The sequence below is a fragment of the Chiloscyllium plagiosum genome, unplaced genomic scaffold (genome assembly GCF_037043375.1).
Source record: "Chiloscyllium plagiosum isolate Xiang-an unplaced genomic scaffold, Cpla_swu_hap1 HiC_scaffold_32, whole genome shotgun sequence".
Classification (NCBI taxonomy): domain Eukaryota; kingdom Metazoa; phylum Chordata; class Chondrichthyes; order Orectolobiformes; family Hemiscylliidae; genus Chiloscyllium; species Chiloscyllium plagiosum.
The window spans coordinates 30,461,513-30,482,137 of record NW_028270170.1 but is presented as its reverse complement, the minus strand read 5'-3'; the positions used below and the strand labels follow the sequence as shown (position 1 = coordinate 30,482,137).

Below are 20,625 nucleotides of genomic sequence, written 5' to 3'. Positions count from 1 at the left end.
AATATTATTCTTTCAAAATTGGTTTTATTATATTTCGGAACAGTACTTAGCATTTCGAGTCCACCTCACAAAAGCTCATTGTCTGGTTACCTTCATGCCACAACCTGGTGCTGTGGCTACAATTCTGACATCAAAAAGTGGCAGATCTTAGTGAGAACGTCCTTACTGATGTGCAGACATTCCCCACACCATCCTTGGCTGATTTTCCGATTTTGATTTCGATTTTATTGTCAGGTGTACTCGAGTACAAGAATACAGGAGTACAGAGAGATTTGCACCAAGGCGCCACTCCCTGGTGCCGTCTTGGGAAACAAAAGACAGGATTGAAAACAGAAGCAGAAATTAAAGAAACAGCCGAGTAAAGTATTCCCACCTCCACCATCAGGAGTCCTTGCCGTCTGAAAATCAAAACCACAAAGTCCATCCCTCAGTCTGTGAACACTCAGGTGCTCTGTGACCCTGCACACCTCTGTGACCGCAGCAGGGACACCAGCATCTCCGCCAAGAGGTACCCGAGCCCAGTCATGGGCTGGAGCCACATCACCACCACAGGAACCGAGTCACCATTCATTCAGGGAAAAGAATTTATTCTATAAACATCTTGGAAACAGAGTTCCCTCTCATTTCTTTTTTGGCTGAATGGGCCGCTGAGTTCCAAGCATGGCAGTGACTTCCAGAATCCAATACTGTGATCAGTGAGCCAACACCACATGCCGTTCACAAAACCTTGGGAGCAGCCGCATGTGCAGCTGGAGGGAACACTGGGAGACCAAGGCCTCCTGCTAAGATCCCTTTCTCTTTCTTCATCCTCCCTCTTCAAGAAACTTGCCCTGCTCTGCAAATGCTCTGCTAAGCTTTGCAGCATTGTAAGACATATGCCTTCAAGTGAACATGCTTCTGGGAACAACTAATTCAAGCAGAAGCTTTGAAGTCAACAAAAATATCTTGAGCAGCACCTGGCATACCAATAATTGTATGACAACTTGAAACATCTGAAAAGGACCTCAAACACTTGGAAAACTGAAACAACAGCAAACAAAATCAGCCAGCTTCCTAACCTCTGTTCTGGTCCCAACAGATGTTATAACTGAACCTTCACATGAACTTGGCTCGATAGATCATATTTTGGTTTGTTTTTGGTTTTAACAATGTAGGCCCTCACTGAAATCGATTCTGCTGTAACAACAAAACACAAGTTTATTAACAAAATAAATTAAGTTAAATTAAAATAAATCAAACTATAGCATAAAGTCAATAATTTTTAGATGCATTTTAAAAGTACAATCCTATTAATCCCAAACCAATCTTTTATAAAGTGAAAAGAAATAAAACAGCATTTGTGTAGCATCCAAAACATACCTCTGACACGAGTGAAATCAACTTCAAATAATACTTGCACCAGAATTTGGGTGTTTAGCGCATTGTGACTCAACTTGTGGGCCTGAATTGCAAATAGCTTCTTCCCGGAACTATCGGACATCTGATTGAACACACTCAGCTCTATGTAACCTCTTCAGGTAACTGTTCTGATCTAAGGGCTGACACTCTAAGGTAACCAAGTTCATTATATATTATTCCCTTCTCAGGAGCATGAGTCCAGATAGCCACACTATTCAATGGACTTCACATTCTCAACTACATTCTGCATTTAACATTCTGAGAAATGAGTCACAATAGTATTGTAGCAGCAAAGCAGCATGGCTATTCTATTTTAAAACTTATCCATACTTGCCAAACTGTCACTGTTTTAATATTTCTAGTGTGTAATCAGAAGCTGCAAGCATTTACTGTGTGGTGGAATTTCAGGAATGACATGATGCAAACTCTTTAGTTTGTACCTCCCATGTTTTTGTACATGGTGGTCTTTCAGCTCGGCACGCCAGACTTCCGGCCTGGTATGGTGGTCTCTTGACTCAATGTGACAGACACTCAGCCTGGGCATGGCCTCAGCATGGACTGCCGGTCTTGAGGTGATTCCTTGAAGTGCATTCCCCAAGCACTTAAGAAAGACTCTAACGTTTGAACTTTCAGCTTTATTTCATTATTTTCTACTTAAAACTCAGAAGGGATCACTGCACTATAATTACTGCAATGTTTAACTTTTAACATCATTCTTTCTTTCTACTTTGTTCTTAAGATTATGTAGCTGGGCATTAGTACCTAAGACGGCACCTTGTGTGGTAACATTACCCACTTTTCACTATACTCCTGTACTTGAGTACACATTAGAGTGAGAAGCAAATCAAAAATCAAATGCAGCCTCAGGTTGAATGAAGCGAGAAGGTAAGTGATAATTATGCCAGGCAGAAATCCCCATTGTGAAGTGATGCACTCCTCTTAATTCTGACAAAATATGTTGTGGCAAGTTGGAAAGTAAATACATACAGCTAATGATAACACAGGTGTAAAGTTGGGAAACACTAGAATCAAAAACTGAAATATTGTCTTTTGTAGGATGGTGTAATTAGAGGAAGGTAAATTGGCAGACAATTTCCATTTCAATGTGAATTTATTTATGATGGAAAAAAATTGACACTGGCCTTACTTGCAGATACATAAATGTTTGTGAGCAATGTTCAATGTGTTTGTAACCCTTATTGTCATTAATATTTTTTAGATGATCACTGATGTAGAGATAAACATCTGCTATTGTTATCAAATTATAGTCATCATAGCTCACCTAACCCTCTGCTTACAGTTCACAAAATCCAGCTCTCAGAATGGAGTCACAGCTAGAGCAGCATAAGCTCACAATAAACTTCAAAGTGTTTCACTGGACAATCAATATTGGTCAAATTTATTTTAATTATGTCTGTGTTACTTTCTCTGCTCGACTTCAACTAACTTTTCAAATCAATTCTGAATTGAAACAGTCAAACAACTCATTTATTTTAGTTTGGGATTTTATATAAATTACTTCTAAAGATACCAACTAGCCCCATGGTTTGTACCAGTTATGTATTTTTTTAAACCAGTGATTGTTTCTTTTTGTACCAGCCATGTGAAACTGCAGCCTAACACATGAATGCCAATGATGTTGTCAAGTAGCATTAAAACCATAAACAAAATAATGTTTCAACCAGATCTTATGTAATGACAGAGTTGCTTTGTGCGTAAGTATAATTATGGAATTAAATTGCTTTTATAAATAAAACCTTTGCTTGCTTTGACACGATGTTGTTACAGCTGAAGAGTAAATATGATCTAAATGGAAAGAGCCACACTCCAACCTCTGCTTGCTGTTAGTCTTATGATCTAAATGTATTGTGTTTTATTATTTAGTAGTTGTAAACTTAAACTGACAATTTTCAACTTTGAATCTTAAAGTATTAAGCAATCTTCAAAGTCCATTAATTCATCATAACCATCCAATAAATGGCCAGTTATATGCAATAAATGTTAATGAGACTAGAACAGTTAAATCAATCCCAGAAATGAGGCTTGTGAAATAATTTTAATTGCATTTTTAAAAAAATCTTTAGTTGAAAATTTTTGCAAACAAATACAGACAGGAACACAGATTTTCATTTCACTGACATTTGGGGAGGTAATCGTAACATGTAAGATTTAATTTGACATAAATATTTTGCAACCAGCTTAGTCAATATTTCTCCATGAAATCAAACAATGGCAAAGGTTAAAGCAACATTTTAAGCTAAAAGCCATTTCATTAAAGTATATAAAAACAAAATAAAATACTCAAAAACTCCATTCAGGCAGCTTCTATAGAAAGAAACAGTTAATGTTTCAGATCGATAACCTTTTGTTTTTATATCAAATTTCCAGCATCCACAGTATTTTTCTTTTACATTAAATTGGAACTTTGGTACAGAATAAGTGCTGCACAAGGATGAAGATTGATAATAGACTGATAATCGTGTTAAAGCCACCTCTGAAGTCTAGCTCTTAATCATTATTTATGAGATTAAAACCACAATCCTTTACTGTAGAACTGTTATTGGCAATTATTTGGCAGCAATCAGTGATGATTCCACAGCTCAGGAAGGTGATAATTAGCAGCAGTAAAAATACAAATGATAGTTAACTGAAGTCAATTATCACATAACAGCCTGCACCATACGACAATCTCCAGGATGCATTGGAAGGTGAACCCTTGTAATGAATGGAGCATGATAACACCACTGATGGTGTGTTAAGAGAACATCATCACTAATGTTACAGAATGTCATAACTAATGGTCCAATTATATTGCAGAAGTGTTTCTTGGAACTAGTTGTACGATGTGCGAACTCAGCCCATTTACATTGCTTGCTAGATTGCGTGCACCATCTGCAGTACTGATCTGCAAGCACAATTGTTCACAAATCACTATTCTAGGGGTATATTTCTAATTTACTCATGGGATGGAGAACCCATGAAGACAAGGGAACGATAGCTTTACACAGTGCCATTATTGCTGTCCAATTCTCCCAAGCAACTCATGGACCGGCTAAAAGGCATAAAACATCAGCTGAATTCTGAGAAGAATCACTGGACTCAAAACATTTACTCTGCTTTCTTCCCACACATGATGCCAGACCCACTGAGTTTCTCCTTCAATTTCTGATCTTCAGCCTCCACAGTTCTTTGTTTCATAAAATATCCATTCTTTAATAGATAGATTTTTTTTTAAATCAGACTACATATGGCTTTGACAATCGGGCTGTGGATAAATGGCAGGTATCATCTATTTTAGTTGCTAAAGGCAGGAATCCTGCATTTTTCAGCAAAAGGTGGGAATCGTCCATTTTGGAAAACACAGTGAATGTGTGCTACTATTACATTAAAGCCTTTTCACCAAAAAAAAACATTGGGAAGCCATGATATCAGAAATAATATTGTCAGGAAAATTTAATTTCAGAGGTGGAGAAAATAGAACGGAGAATTGGACATACAGTCATAGAGTCATAGAGATGTACAGCAGGGAAACACACCCTTCGGTCCAACACATCCATGCCTTTTAACTGTTGAAATTATATCAGCCTCCACCACTTTGTCTGGCAGCTCATTCCATACACATACCACCCTCTGCGTGAAAAAGTTGCCCCTCAGGTCTTTTTATATCTTTCCCCTCTCACCCTAAACATATGCCCTCTAGTTCTGGACTCCCCGACACCAGGGAAAAGACTTTGTCTATTTATCCTATCAATGCCCCTCATGACCTCTATAAGGTCACCCCTCAGCCTCTTACACTCTTAAGGCACAGAATAGCTTCTAAATTAGATATCTAATCAGAAGCTGAACAAGTAAATATACTTCTAATTGCCATTGGGAGTATCTTTTATGATTTTAAACCTCGCTAATGTTTAAAAGAAGCAACTTTTGAAGTACTGAAAGCCTTCGACAATTACTTTATCTCACAACAAATAAAATTCTTGAACATTGAACACAAATGTTCAGCAGATTAATGGAGAAATGCAACAATGATGATTCAAAGTCAGCATTCACATGAAACAGAATTGCTGATGGAATTGCTGGTGAGCCTGTGTTAGCTTTATTATAGTCAAAAGAAAAATTGTCACTGGACAAAGCCATTCAGCTAGTGAAATGGGTCAGAGTGGGATACTCTTTGGAGGGTTGGCATTGGCTTGTTGGGCCAAATGGCCTGTTTCCACACTCTAGGGATTCTGTTCTATTTTTGTACACCTAAATTGCCCAGAAACTATGGAACTTAAGATTAAACCTGTGCCACAAGCTGTTCACCAAAACAAGGGATCCCAGATAATAGAAAACTTATATGTTCTTCACAGTCAAGAATTTTCATTTTTGAGCAGGGAGACATGTCTTGAGTTCAATCTTCTTCGAATGGGTTAAAATCAAGAAACAGCTATTCTTGCAGCCAGCAATCATGTGACAATGGCCCATGGTACAGTCAGGTAAGGAGCAGTCTGGTCTTCATTCAACCAGTCAATGGATAACCAGTAGTGGATATCACAGGTTTCCTGGACTCATAGTAAAATCCCAACAAGAAGACAGCATCAAAAATAGGCAATATTTACATGAGAAATTTGTTTTGTGTTGTTAACAAAATGGAAAGCTACAAACATACTGCGTGAGGAGAGATGTTTTCCCCTTCTGTTTGTTAGAAGGGCATGTGGTGCCAACCACCACCACCAATATGTGCTTGGTTAGTTTTTAGATGCTCCTCATTTAATGACTGTGTTCACAGGGTCTACTTTGTCTAAGATGGTAGCAGAAAACCAGTAGGTTGTTTAAGAAAAAGGGTTCCTGTTTTTAACAAGATTTAGTTTATTACATGATAGTAAATCAGGTACAAGTTATATTTGGAAGAGAGAGATTAATATTGACATTATTTGGAAGACATAGGGTGTGTATGGTCTGATGCATATGACATATAGACTGTCCCCTTTGGGATTCTAACAACTTCTGTCTCTCCCTGCCAAAGTGCCACGCCATCATCAGATCATGTAAGGCTTAATCCAGTCCTCAGCATTAACCTTTCAGAACCATTACCTTGTAGAACATTATTACAATAAAAGGAATTTGGGCTGGAGGTATCAACAAGGTTTGTAAGGAAGTATAGGCAATGAGCTAGCTAATGAGCAGTATATCCCTTTTCAGCTCCTTGATGAATCCGTAACTGAACAACACACCATGGTGAATAAATTACTATGACAGAAGCTGATGTTAGCTGCTGGAATGACATGGAACAGACACCTTCAAGTAGTGTATTTGATTATCTTAACTTTCCCAGAAGAATTCTCAATGTGACAAAGATCATACTAAACCAGAAGCAATCCTCAAATTCAAAACTACAAGTTGTTGGAAAAGCTCAGCAGGGCTGGGGGTATCTGTGCAGAGAAATCAGTTAATGTTTCAGGTCCAGTGACCCTCCTGAGGATCCTCCAATTCAAAAGGACTTTCAGACCTCAGGAAGCAAATCAAACTCAACCTTCTACAATCTAGAGATTTGCTAATCTATCAAGTTCAACACAATGCGTTCTGAGATAATACTGAATTTGTGAAGTTAGACAATTGGGGAAATATGCAGGTGTGGTAAGTGGATATATGCATGTACAAACACAAATGTATAGTATTGACAATGGAAAGTCTTTGGTGGAGGTTGTATAGGGAGTTAAGTTTTGTAAGAGTAAATATTAAGTTACCCCTTAATCATCACCATTCTGATAATGGCATATGGGCCCGTGGGCAGGACAGCTTCAGATCTTGAAGGAATAAGTCCTAACATCTGTATCCTCCTCATAGTCTCTATGACAATATCCATTACATCAATATAACATGTCACCAGCTGTTAATATGTAACAAACCTTTCTTGGCCAATACTTAAACTTCTAATTACACGAGTAGGTGGCTTCCCTTCACCACAGTAGACCTTGCAGACTCCTACAGTTAAAGAGATGGTAAAGGCAAACAACCTTGTGATAAGGTGGAGACATTGTTTAACTGCACAAACAAATGAAACATCATCAGACATCCACACAATTTAAAACGAGAGAGCAAAAGCCTATCATTGATCTGAAGTCTAATATTTACAAGAAATATATTAACCACTTGTTCAGTTTAAACATTTACTGTCATAATGACTCAGATTCCCACAGGTCATAGTTAAGTAATGTCCATAAATGATTACACAGTTAAATTTGATAGCCATCCTCCACATCTTATATTACATTTGAGAGATGTTATGAGAGATATGTTCATATAACTTGTGATAATAGCAATAGACTGGAAGCAAAGCAAAGATATTCAGATGATATGCGTTGATACAGTTTCTCTTGTTGCCTTGGTGCGCCATGTCTGAGATCTTTGACTGAATTGGTATTTAAATTACATGGGTGTTACAGTGTACAAGTATCCAGTTTGGCTCAACGACTCTATCATTCTACTTTCCATAACACTACCCAAAACAAATAATTCATTGACATAGACCTGAAACAAGATTCTTAAAATTTGAGCCAAGGCTGCAAGAGTGAAATCAAGAAACACTTCTTCAAAGGACAGTAGAGATGTGGAACTAGTTCCACAAAACACACTGAAACTTTCAACACATACGGCTGTAGATTTTGATTCAATATGGCATCAATCAGAAGCTGAAAGGCAGAAAGATTGAGTCAGTCACAGGTCAGTGATGACCTAATTGAATGGGGACATACACTCAATGGGATTAGTGTCTTATTTGTGATCCCATGTTATCTTATTTATGAGACCTTGCTGTGTATAAATTGGCCGTCATCTATCACATTGCCTCCTTTACAACAATTACGATACTTCAAAAGTACTTTACTGACTCTAAAATGCTTTTGCACATCCTGAGGTGGTGAAAGTTGATGTATCAATGCAGTTCTTTCTTTTTCTTCATCATCAATACCTCAGCTGTAGCATCATGCGTTCTCCAATGCATGTCCAGAGAAAAAAGTAGCAAGGGTTTTATTACTGGGGAGCAGGAACAGGTGAAATTGCTATCCTTGTGAATAAACAACATAAATGAAGCAATGACAATATCTTAATGCAAATGTGAGTTGTTTCACTGCATTGTGATTTTGCCAAAAATAGATGAAGAACACAACAAACGATTTTTATTTCTAAATCTTGGACTTTGCATTAGTAACTTAGAAATAGAACTAGACTGCTGATTGAAAATAATTTGTGATGTGAATTGCAAAATTTTGCTATGATGTTAGATATTTTATTTCCAGTTCTACATGTAGCATTTAATGTTGGGAAAGAACAATTAAGGTGTGCAGAATATTAGACACTTAGAAATAGCATTGAATGGCTTCAGTTATGCAGATGTCCAACTGCCTTATTATTTGATAATTTGGTCAATTCCAAGCCTGCCACTCTGCAAAATCCCTGACCATCCCCTTATTCCCAGGCACAATTAAAATGGATTCAATGTTGGATTATCTTGTAGCTATTGTATCAGGTCCATACACTGTTGTTGAGATCAGTCATTCCTTCATTTATCATACTCACATCCATGTTTTATTTCGGAGTTTGACTGGTGAGTGCATATATTTTGTGCAGTGTGGAGAGCCTGTGAATGCATCTAAAAATATGTATAACTGCTTCAACACTACAGTGGCATAACTTTATCAGAGTTATGCTGGAGTGAGCCTTGGCAGTTAAAACAAAAATTTTGCTCTACACTTTTCAATGGATGTGCTTAAGGTCAAGAATGGTATGCTAAATTCATACTGTTACACATATTGATTTGCACAATGTTCCTGAGGGAGTATTGCTCCTGGCCTGTGCATCAGCCATCTTCCTGTCATTTTCATGACATATAACCAAGGCTTTCTATATAGGACTATAGAAATAGACCGTAGGAACAGAAGGAAGTCACTTAACTCTGCCAGCTCAACTATCTCCCAAGACTGATGATTCTGTTGCACATCGCCATTTAATTACTCTGTCATAGACCCTGGCCCGAACCTCTGGAATTCATTCCCTAAACCTTTCAGACTTACCTCCTCCTTCAAAACTTCTTTGTCAAAATGATTTTTATATCATCGATACTAATTAATGTACCTCCTATGTGGTTCAATTAAATGTTGTTTGATAATGCTCCTAATATTGAGGATATTTTGAGATATTAAAGGTGCTATATAAATGCACGTTGCTGATCTGGAGTGTGTGCAGATATCACTGTCACTCATAGAATAGCATCAAGCCTGTTTTCACATTTACTCTCCAATATTTACACACATTGGATGGTCAGATGTTGGCCAGACACCATAGAGTCATAGAGTCATAGAGATGTACAGCATGGAAATAGACCCTTTGGTCCAACCCATCCATGCCGACCAGATATCCCAACCCAATCTAGTCCCACCTGCCAGCACCCGGCCCATATCCCTCCAAACCCTTCCTATTCATATACCCATCCAAATGCCTTTTAAATGTTGCAAATGAACCACTTCCTCTGGCAGCTCATTCCATACACGTACCACCCTCTGTTTGAAAACCTATGCCCTCTAGTTCTGGACTCCCCGACCCCAGGGAAAAGACTTTGCCTATTTACCCTATCCGTGCCCCTCATAATTTTGTAAACCTCTATAAGGTCACACCTCAGCCTTCGATGCTCCAGGGAAAACAGCCCCAGCCTGTTCAGCCTCTCCCTATAGCTCAAATCCTCCAACCCTGGCAACATCCTTGTAAATCTTTTCTGAACCTTTTCAAGTTTCACAACATCTTTCCGATAGGAAGCAGACCAGAATTGCACGCAATATTCCAACAGTAGCCTAACCAATGTCCTGTACAGCCGTAACATGATCTCCGAACTCCTGTACTCAATACCCTGAGCAATAAAAGAAAGCATACCAACCGCCTTCTTCACTATCCTATCTACCTGCAACTCCACTTTCAAGGAGCTATACAGTTAGTAAGTTTGCAGCTGACACCAAAATTGGAGGTGCTGTGGACAGTGAAGAAGGTTACCTCAGATTACAACAGGATCTTGACCAGATGGGCCAATGGGCTGAGAAGTGGCAGATGGAGTTTAATTCAGATAAATGCGAGGTGCTGCACTTTGGGAAAGTAAATCTTAGCAGGACTTATACACTTAATGGTACTTACCACTGCAACAGAATGGTCATTGCAAACTGGTCCTCTGGGATATTTGCTCTTGCTGGAGATAAGAATCACTCTGAAATTTAAAGAAGCCACCTGTTCAACTTTCATCTCACTGAAGGAGCGATTTCAGATAAGTAGTACATTAGGAGCACAATCAAACACATTAATTGACACAAAGGAAGGAAGACAGTGACCAGTTGGTACAATAATTGTAGCAATCTGATTGTGTAGTGACTATTTCACCTTTTGATATGTTGGCCACTACTTAAACATGTCAATTTGCTGGAAGTTCTAGCCTGAAGTAAACTTGCCCTGACAGGAGCTAACATTGGACTTTATCTTATTCAGTCACCTCTGATTCTTTTGCAGGTCTTTGTCATTAATGCCCATGATTGAGCTGTGTACTGAGCCCAGGTTCCTTTGATGTTCTCTGACGAGACTGCCTTTCTGATTTCCGTTTATGTATTTTAGGGTGCCCTTGATTTTAAAGTCTTCAAAGAGAACTGCAGTTTGGTAAGTACAGTTTACAATCACAAGTTATACATGATCAGAGCAACTTCAAGAGAGAGAAGCAAATGTACAAGATTAAGTTATTGTGCAAAAACAGAAATTGCTGGAAAATCCCAGCAGGTCTGGCAGCATTTGTGGAGAGAATTCAGAGTCAATGTTTCAGATCCTGAGGCCTTTTTTCAGACTGGACCTGAAAGGTCAAAAGCATAAAACAGGAGCAGAAATTAGGCCATTCAGCCCATCAAGTCTGCTCCACCATTCAATCATGGCTGATAACCCCATTTTCCTGCTTTCTCCCTGTAACCCTGGATGCCATTTACAATCAAGAACCTATCTGTCTCTGTCATATGTGTACTCAATGACCTGGCCTCTACAGCCTTCTGTGGCAGTGAATTCCATAGATTTACCACTCTATGGCTGAAGGAGTTTTTCCTTATCTCTATTGTAAAAGGTCTTTCCTTTACTCTAAGACTATGCCCTCAGGTCCTAATCTCTCCCACCAATGGAAACAATTTCCCAACATCCACTCTGTCCAGGCCATTCGGTATTCTGTAAGTTTTAATTAGGTCCCCCCTCATCCTTCTAAACTCCAACGGGTATAGACCCAGAGTTCTCAAATGTTCCTCATATGTTAAGCTGTTCATTCCTGGGACCATTCTTGTGAACCTTCTCTGAACACATTCCAGGGTCACTAAACCCTTCCTGAGATATGGGGCCCGAAACTGTGCACAATACTCCGAATGTGCCCTGACCAGAACCTTATAGAGTCTCAGCAGTACATCCCTGCTTTTATATTCAAGTCCTCTCAAGATAAATGCCAATATTGCATTTGCCTTCCTAACTACTGACTAAACCTGCAAGTTTACCTTGAAAAGGAACTCCCAAGTCTCTCTGCATTTCAGACATCTGAACTTGTCTGAATAGTCCATGCCTCTATTCTCCCTATCAAGGTGTATGACATCACACTTGCCCATGTTGTACTCCATCTGCCATTTCTTTGCCCATTCTCCTAACCTGTCCAATCCTTCTGCAGCCTCCCCGCCTCCTCAATGCTACTTGTCCCTCAATCTTTGCATCATCTGCAAACTTAGCCAGAATGCCCTCAGTTCCTTCATCTAGATCATTATTGGATAACTCTGAATTCTCTCCACAGATGGTACCTGAGCTACTGAGTTTCTCCAGCAATTTCTGCTTTTGTTTCATATTTCCAGCATCCACAATTCTTTTGTTTTTGTCAAGCTATTGAGCATGTTGGATCTATTCCAGCGTTCAGTTTGATCATGAGTGATCTGATCCCCATCTCTATTTGCCCATTTTGTTCCATTAACTTTGCAAGCACCAATCAACAAAAGACCAATGGGTTTGAGTTTTGGTGTATCAGTCAGGGATACTATGGCACAGTTGTTATAATGCTCCTGGATTAGAATCCAAAAACCTGGATTCATGATCCAAGAATCTGAGTTCAAATCCCACCTCAGCAATTTAAAAATAATCAATCATCTGGACCAAAAGGCTAGTAACAGTAATGGTGCTTAAATCCATCAAGATCATTATGAATCTTCAGGGAAGGAAATCTGCAGTCCATCTCTGGTCTGGCCTAAATGTGACTCCATACACAGGCAAAGTGGATGACCCCACCCCTACCCCTCTGAATTGGCCTCGCCAGCTGCATTCAAAAAGATGGCTTAAGGGCAGTTTGAGATGGATAATAATTGCCAATAAGACCCACGTTCAAGGAATAAGCAAATACTTATTTCTGAAAAGTCAACTGTCTTTGAATCTATCTGAGGAGAAAAAAAAGTTAACTTTTCCAGTCAGGCATGAATCTCTTCCAAGCCTATTCACACCAAACTCGACACGTTAGCTCTATTTCTCTCTTCAAAGATGCTGTCGGACCTACTGAGTTTCTCTAGCATTTTCTGTTTCTTTTCAATTTCAGGTTTCCAGCACCCACAGTATTTTTGGAGGGAGATATTTTGTCTCTCACTTGACTGTCCAGCTCAATTTGGAGTCGGCGCTGTGCAAAGTTATTGGCATGGGGAGGGGAAGAGGGAGGAAGCATCGTTCGGACCCACCTGCCTCATGGAAAGAGATTTGAAAAGAAGGGAGGGGGGGGGGGGGGGGGGTGAGCAAGTTGTGCACGTATATGAGAGAGGGAGAGAGGGGTCAGCACGGTGGAAGGGGTGGGGAATGTTACGTTCAGATGCTGCTCCCCCAGTGTCTGGGTGCAATCTGGATAGCCGCTGGCAGATGGTGAGTGAAGCAGAAAGCCAGTGAGTTGGAAGGAAGATGCGAGTTTCTCACTGGTTCGCCCTCCTTCCCCTCCAGCTCAGCTTCTACCTGGTAAGACTAAGATCGGTAAAATCCCAATTTCAACTCCACTGTCAAACTTCGCGGGGTTCTTTATCCCGGTTTGAATCTACACATGAGGCTGAATCAATAGTTTAAATCATTGAAGTGACAATAAACGCTTGTTTTCAGATGAATCGAGCCAGTTTAAACAGCTTCTAGAAAATCAGCAGTTGCTGATTGGTTGGATTTTTTTTAATCAATCTGTTCAGAGACCTTATTACACACCTCTAGAAGTTTTACTATAGATCCTATGCCTTTGGATCATTAATCCAGGTCATTGGATTACTATAGATTTGACCGACGGCTCTATTTGAAATGGCTGACGCGGTGTGTTGAACAACGTCCGGGATATTTCAGCGCTTGTGGGGTTAATACTTCGCTTTAGTCTGAGGGCTGCTCCTCGTTGTTCATTGCTATACAGCCCCCAAGAGCAAGAGGGGGTCCCGGTCTAGTGTGAGCAGAGAATGTCCCCTCTCAAGTCTTGAGTTGTAGAAGGAAAACTTTAACGTGCCAGTATTTTAGCACAGCTTCCTCACATTGGGCGCAGGCTGTGGGAACGATGCGGACCGACCTCCCCGGGATGAGAAGGAATTTCTGCGCATCTCTCTGTCTTTACTGATCGAGATCTCAAGCTCCGAGAAGGAACGGAGTTCGTGAAATCCCCAGAATATCGAAGTTAATCGAAATCCCACTGGAGCCAGTGGTTTATTAATAAGTGGCTATATTTGGGCAGGTCACTGATTCCCAAAGAGTCTTTCCGTGGGATTTGATTTGACATCATTATATTGTCACGTGGGGATATATCTGAATTTGAGAGAGAATGTTGTAATGACACGAAGGTAATGACAGAGAAACAAAGACCACCGAGAGTAAAGCCCATTGGGTCCCTGGCAGACCCTTGCTGCCCGGTAAACAGCCAATCAGCTACTGAGATCCCCGAGTGATCCACAAGCAGGATTCAATGTATGAGTTGGAAGTGTGGTGGGAGGGATATCATTCCGGATGGCACTGTGCCAGTGGGGAGGACATGGTAGTGCTGCCAATCCATTTGTTCCCCACCTACAACTCACAATTACATGGGGGATGGGCGGAGATAGGGCTGGGAGAGAGGCGCTAGGGATGGGAATAAGGGAGGGGAAAAAGTTGGGGAATGAGGGGAGGAGGGCTGGGAGTGAGGAGTGGAGGGCTGGGATGGAGTGGAGTGGGACTGGGAGTGAAGGGTGGAGGGCTGGGATGGAGTGGTGTCGGACTGGGAGTGAAGGGTGGAGGGCTGGGATGGAGTGATATGGGACCGGGTGTGATGGGTGGAAGGATGGGATGGAGAGGTGTGGGACTGGGAGTGAGGGGTGGAGGGCTGGGATGGAGAGGTGTGGGACTGGGAGTGAGGGGTGGAGGGCTGGATGTGAGGGGTGGAAGGATGGGATGGAGAGGTGTGGGACTGGGAGTGAAGGGTGGAGGGCTGGGATGGAGTGGTGTGGGACTGGGAGTGAGGGGTGGAGGGCTGGGATGGAGTGGTGTGGGACTGGGAGTGAAGGGTGGAGGGCTGGGATGGAGAGGTGTGGGACTGGGAGTGAGGGGTGGAGGGCTGGGATGGAGTGGTGTGGGACTGGGAGTGAAGGGTGGAGGACTGGGTGTGAGGGGTGGAGGGCTGGGATGGAGTGATGTGGGACTGGGAGTGAAGGGTGGAGGGCTGGGATGGAGAGGTGTGGGACTGGGAGTGAGGGGGTGTGGAACTGGGAGCTGGGGGCGGGGCTGGAAACTGGGGGCGGGGCTGGCCTTGAGGCGCGGCGTGGGGGATTAGGGGCGGGGTTTGGAGCTGGGCGGGACTCGGGGTTGGGGGGCGTGGTTATCACCTGGAGGCGGGGCTAGCAGAAAGCAGACTCCGGCTCCTCACCTGCTTCCCTCTTCATTCCGCGCAAGCATTGTCGGAGCAAGGTGTGTCTGGGGCTGGGCGATGATGGGATGGTTCACTCGGTGTTCCCACTCAGAGGCTGTCTACAATGTGGAGAGCCGGTCCCAGATGTGAACGAAGCAGCTTCAACAGACAGAGCAAAAACACACCGCGAGTTTAAAGGAAGATGCGAGTTTCTCACTGGTCCGGCGTGGTTTCCCTCCAGCTCAGCCTGTACCTGGTAAGACAGAGACACTGCACAATGAGAGACCAGTGCATAACTTGTAATGCTGGCGCAACGTTGTGCTTTTCTGTCTGTATAGAGAGAGAGAGAGACAGAGAAGCTAAACCAGGGGTTAGATTCATATTTACATTTCCCCTTTTAATTGCCAACTTGAAATATCAATCGGTTTCTCCCTGAATTGTTAGGATGTCTGAATTTTCAAAGTCAGGTTTTTTCCTATTTGGAAAGCGATTTGCCTCTGCCTTTCAACACCCCTCTCAAAACAAAAGTGTATAATGGGAGAGGACAGGCAGCTATTTCAGGGAGAGTCAACGTGAAATCTAATGTGAATAGCAAAGCGCCTGGATGGAATTAAGGTTTTGGAGGTTGACAGTGGAAGTTTTATCGGTGTGACGCTAACGGGACACTCGTATGTGTTGGCCGCAGGCGATAGAATTTTGTTTTAGCTGCTGCTGGACTTGTCTGGGTGAGGGTTTATCTCTGGGGAACATGCAACAAACAGGCGTCAGTTCCTGTGGGTCTGAGGGCTGCTGGACAGCTCCCTTGTCTGTGATGAATAAACAGCAGAATCTCTCTCTTCTCCCCCACACACACACCTGCAAAATTCATCAAATATCCCCCGGGAATTCAGCGCCCTGGGCATGGGGAGGAAGGGAGATCCCTCTCCTGGGAGTAGCACCAGCCGACACAAGGCACTGGGTTTAAAATCGGAATGAATGTGTCCCCCGGGAGGGGGTGAACATTCACCCAGGCAGCTGAGGGGAAAGTATGAGTCGCTGTATTTGTCAGGCAGCTTGTTGGGCTGAGCTGAGGTTCAGAAATCTCCGCGAAACCAGCTCCACAGCTTTATTTCAGTTATTTACTGAGACCATGTGGGAAATGACAATGTTGGCCCCCCTGCAGTGTGAAAAATGGGTAGCTCTCAGAGAAATTGTGGGAGACTTAATCTTGCCTCAGTGTCGCTCTCTAAAGCCTTGTAAATAATTAGCATTACCTTTCCTATGCGTCTGTAATCCTGGATTTTAACGCCGCATTTGTTTTAAGCATTGTTTGTGGCAAAATTGGATAAACTGGTTGAGGTGCAGTATTAAGGTTGGAGTTATACTGTCTAAGTTCAACCCAGTGCCAGAAGAGACACTGGGATGGGCTTCACACCCATTAGTGTGAGCTTTCGGGAACCTCCAAAACTCTTCCCACATCATAGTGCTACCTTTTTAATAACGCAAACGCACAATCACTCTCTGTGATGATCTGAAAGTGGCGGTATACTATATTATGAATCTGAGGGGTACTAAATTGTATGCTGGCAGTCATTGACCCAGAGTATTCTAGTGATTCCACCCTTTCAGTTATGTCTGTGTCCATAAAGCTTCAGCACAGTGTCAACTCCCATACTGCCTCATAACCATTTGCCTTGATAATGCTATTAGCAGACATTTTTTTGAGAAGGAAATCCACAGGATTAGCTGTAAAAATGTTTCACTGTTTTGATTCATGTGAAAAACTGAGATTGCCTTTTCAGCGTGAACTGTCTTGTCCATTTATGCTGGCCATGGGAGGTTAATTGTGTGCCTAAAATTCCCAATCTTTGAAAAACATATATTTGCCAACTAAAATGTTAATGAGCAAAATCATTTCCAAGTGTCAGCTCTGAATGCCACACAAGTCAAGTGACATTTAAATCCTTGAGTCATGAATTCCCCTTTGCACCTCGCAGAACACAAATGTGTTTCCATCAGCTCTCACCAATGATGAAGGATGTCTGTGAATGAATTACATGACAGCTTTTCAATGAGGGGTTCAGATAACATCAAAGTGAACCTGAGCTGGGATTATCATTATCTGAATCGCAGGATTATTTGTTTTTGTTTGCATTAAATTTTCTTTTTCTTTTTTTATGTGATTTACAATCACAAGAGTTTCTTATGTTTTCCAATTTGCTTTGTTCCTGGTGCATTGCAGTCTGGTCAATAATTTTCTACACAACATTTGAAGACAAGACTCATATTGCAATGTAGGATAAAAAAAATCATTAATTTTATGAATTAGTATTGGAAGGTATGTTATATAAATAGATCAGCAGAATTAGAGAGTTATTTAAACGATAAATTTCAAGAAGCAACAGAGCTCTATGAGGCAAGTATTCATCTCCTTGAAGGTGAATTGTTTTACTTGTTATTCATAGTATTTTCATCTTGTTCCTTTTTTTTCTCACACAGTCACAGTTGCTTACTGTGTGTTATCATAATTGGGATTTATAAATTGCATATTTTTTTCTGTTCCCACTATTTCCCCAGACTGACAGATACCTTTCATTGAAGGAGCTAAATCCCAAGGTTTATTGACTGCTATTTATATTGCATGTTTAAAAAATATTTTGTTAACTTAGAATCAGAATATTATGTTTGAGAGATTCACACTCTCAAATGTGACATAAGTCATGCTGAATAGTTTATCAGGCAAATTTCCAGTTATATAATGAGTGAGATGTATTACTGTTAGCCTGTGAATATGAAATCGTGCTCTGTGTTCCACAAATATCTTATTGGTTGTCCAAAGTACCTCTCCCCTGCAAATGCCTCCCATTTCCCGAGGTAATGTAACTGTTCAGGTATCACTGTGAAGCCAAAGGAGAAATCATAGTTTGAATCACAATTTGAAATAGCATTGCCACTCTGCTTCCCATGGGCAGAAGGTAAGATTTTCCTCAGGAGTGAGTTGCTTTGGAGTTGAGAAAAGAAGTGGGTCAAAAATTGATTGTTAACAGTAGAGCAATATGCTCGACCATTTGTCCTCAAGAATATGGGCATCTAAGTTGAAAGTATTGAACCGCAGAAACAGTGGATACATCCCAGTTTAAACACCAGGTAGTGCTATTCACTAATCTCCAGGAGCAATAAAATTGCTATGATTGGTCTAGAAAATCCTGCTGTAATGTTACTTGTATGGCTGTGGAGTGAAAGTGGGATTGGGCTCAGCTTCGATGTCTCCACCCAGCAGAGTAGAATAGCTTGCCATCATTTACACATGAAAACTACCTGCTTTGCTGAGGTATCAGAGAGCGACCAGCACTTGTGGAACTATATTCCAGGAAATGAAGAAAAGATTAGGGAAGTTTGGCAACTGGGGTATACTACTGACCAATTCCGTTGAGGGAAATTCCTCTTTGTTACCTGGTGACTTTTAATATTACTATTGGATGGAAGCCTGTGGTGAAATCCTCTTTAAATCCATTTTGTTTTGGTACTGAGCAAGCAGCAAGTGAGCTATCTATGACTGGTAAGATTTATGGTGCTCTAAGTTTCAAGTATTTCTAGGTGGCAACAGCCAGTTCTGCCCAGCACTAGGGAAAGGGCTCATTACAAAGGTTTACAATGAGTCACTCAAGCCATTCGGGTCTCACTGAACAGAAGTTCAAAGGACACAGATTGAAAAACGTCAGTAAGTATGTGACAGATGAAAAGTAGACTCTATATTAGGCAAACTGACTCTTAGCTATCCCATGGGGTAGACAGTTGAACTACATGACTTCTGTCTGAGGGACAGAGGGTTAAATCTGAAGGGCAATTGAATAACTCTGTGCAGTTAGGATTGAGACCAAGTTCTGGGAGTTATTAGGCAACTCGGGGTGTTGCAGTCAGGGCTTAGGAAAAGTCCAGGGAGTTGTGGTGACTCACAAGAAATCAGGTACCACTAATGGTTTGTTCAAGCTGAGGGTTGCCATTTATAAGGGTGTGACTGCTTGAGGCAGCTGAACAAGTTAGGGGTTCAGGGAAAGACACACAAGGAAAGATCCAGTTGAGTGAAGTTAGCTATCAGCAAAAAGCTGAAGTTGTGGCAGGGAATAAATACCTGGGCACTTTTTGACATCAAGGAGAACGTGAATCCAAAACAGGAGAATGATTAACTTGAATGAGATCGGTGGACTTAGAAAAGAGGCAAAATGTGAGGGACTTACTGAAAAAATAAAGCTACAATATTTCAGAGATTTGAAGAAACAATAGTGTATTACTATACAAGTTGAAACAGTAAGATACCCTACAATAGATATGTATCTTATTTCTGACATCCAGAAATGACACATGGCAAACATGGATAATATACTGTGACTGAACACTTCACTGTTCACAGAAAGTAGCAAATGCAATCAAAATAAATCTCACGGAATTCAGATTAAATCCCCTTGGATGTTGATGACACAATGAATCATCAAATTTCATTAAACCTCAGATGTGTAGGTGCAGGCTGGATGGACCGAATGGTCTCCTGTGATTCTGAGACTAAAATTCTTCAGTTTTGCTCATTGGCCTTGCAACTCCTTCTCAAGTGCCATGAAATCTTGTGGCTTTATTCTCTTAATAAGTCACTGGGATCTCACCTTTCATCCACTTTTTAAAAATAAAAGTTGGTCCGTAGCCAGGTCAGAATATAATTTGGTGATCTCGTCTGGGAATACACCAAACCTTCCTGTATTACATGCAGTCTACAAAGCAGTGACCATTTATCCATCACTGCTTGCAAATTCAGGAAGTTGAACTTTCCTACAAAATGTAACAGGAATTCTTGTAAGAATTGGAGTTCATGCAACAATCACAGGCCTTTTCAGTTCCCTGCGACTCAGGTGGGTGTAGGAGCGAGTAGAGAAAGTACATAAAGAAATGCCATTTTGTGAAGTAAGTAACAGTGTCAGCACAAATTGAAGGATGGCAAGAAGAAAGACGAAGAATAGTAGCAACATGAACTAGTTGGTACAATAAGAGGGGAATTATTTCTTGCAGATAAAGTAAAGTCACCATTGTTTGTTCGACAAACATAGCATCCATTTTGAATTGAACAAAGTCCAGCAGACACCGGTTTTCTGAATAACCAATTCAATATTGGCAGAGGGAGGAATACCAATTAACTATTGAGGAATATCACCATCTTCAGATAGTGTCATGGGATCTTTAGCATTCACTGAACAGAAGCACAAATAAAAAAAAGACACTGCCTTTCTCTCACATTCATGTGCTCAGGCTAAGGGTGGGACTTAGATTCACAATCTTGTGACTCCAGGGCAACTGTACCAAGC

At 41.2% G+C, this 20,625-nt stretch overlaps 1 protein-coding gene across 1 annotated transcript in view; it reads left to right on the top strand.

The window, feature by feature from the left end:
- Window positions 1–15,344: 15,344 nt before the first annotated feature.
- Window positions 15,345–20,625, top strand: part of LOC122539675 (neurexophilin-1-like) — a 102,349-nt gene continuing 97,068 nt past the window's right edge. Inside the window, exon 1 of the mRNA XM_043674669.2 lies at window positions 15,345–15,551. Coding sequence (XP_043530604.1) covers window positions 15,498–15,551 — 54 coding nt within the window. The 5' untranslated portion in view covers window positions 15,345–15,497. The remainder of the gene's footprint in view (window positions 15,552–20,625) is intronic.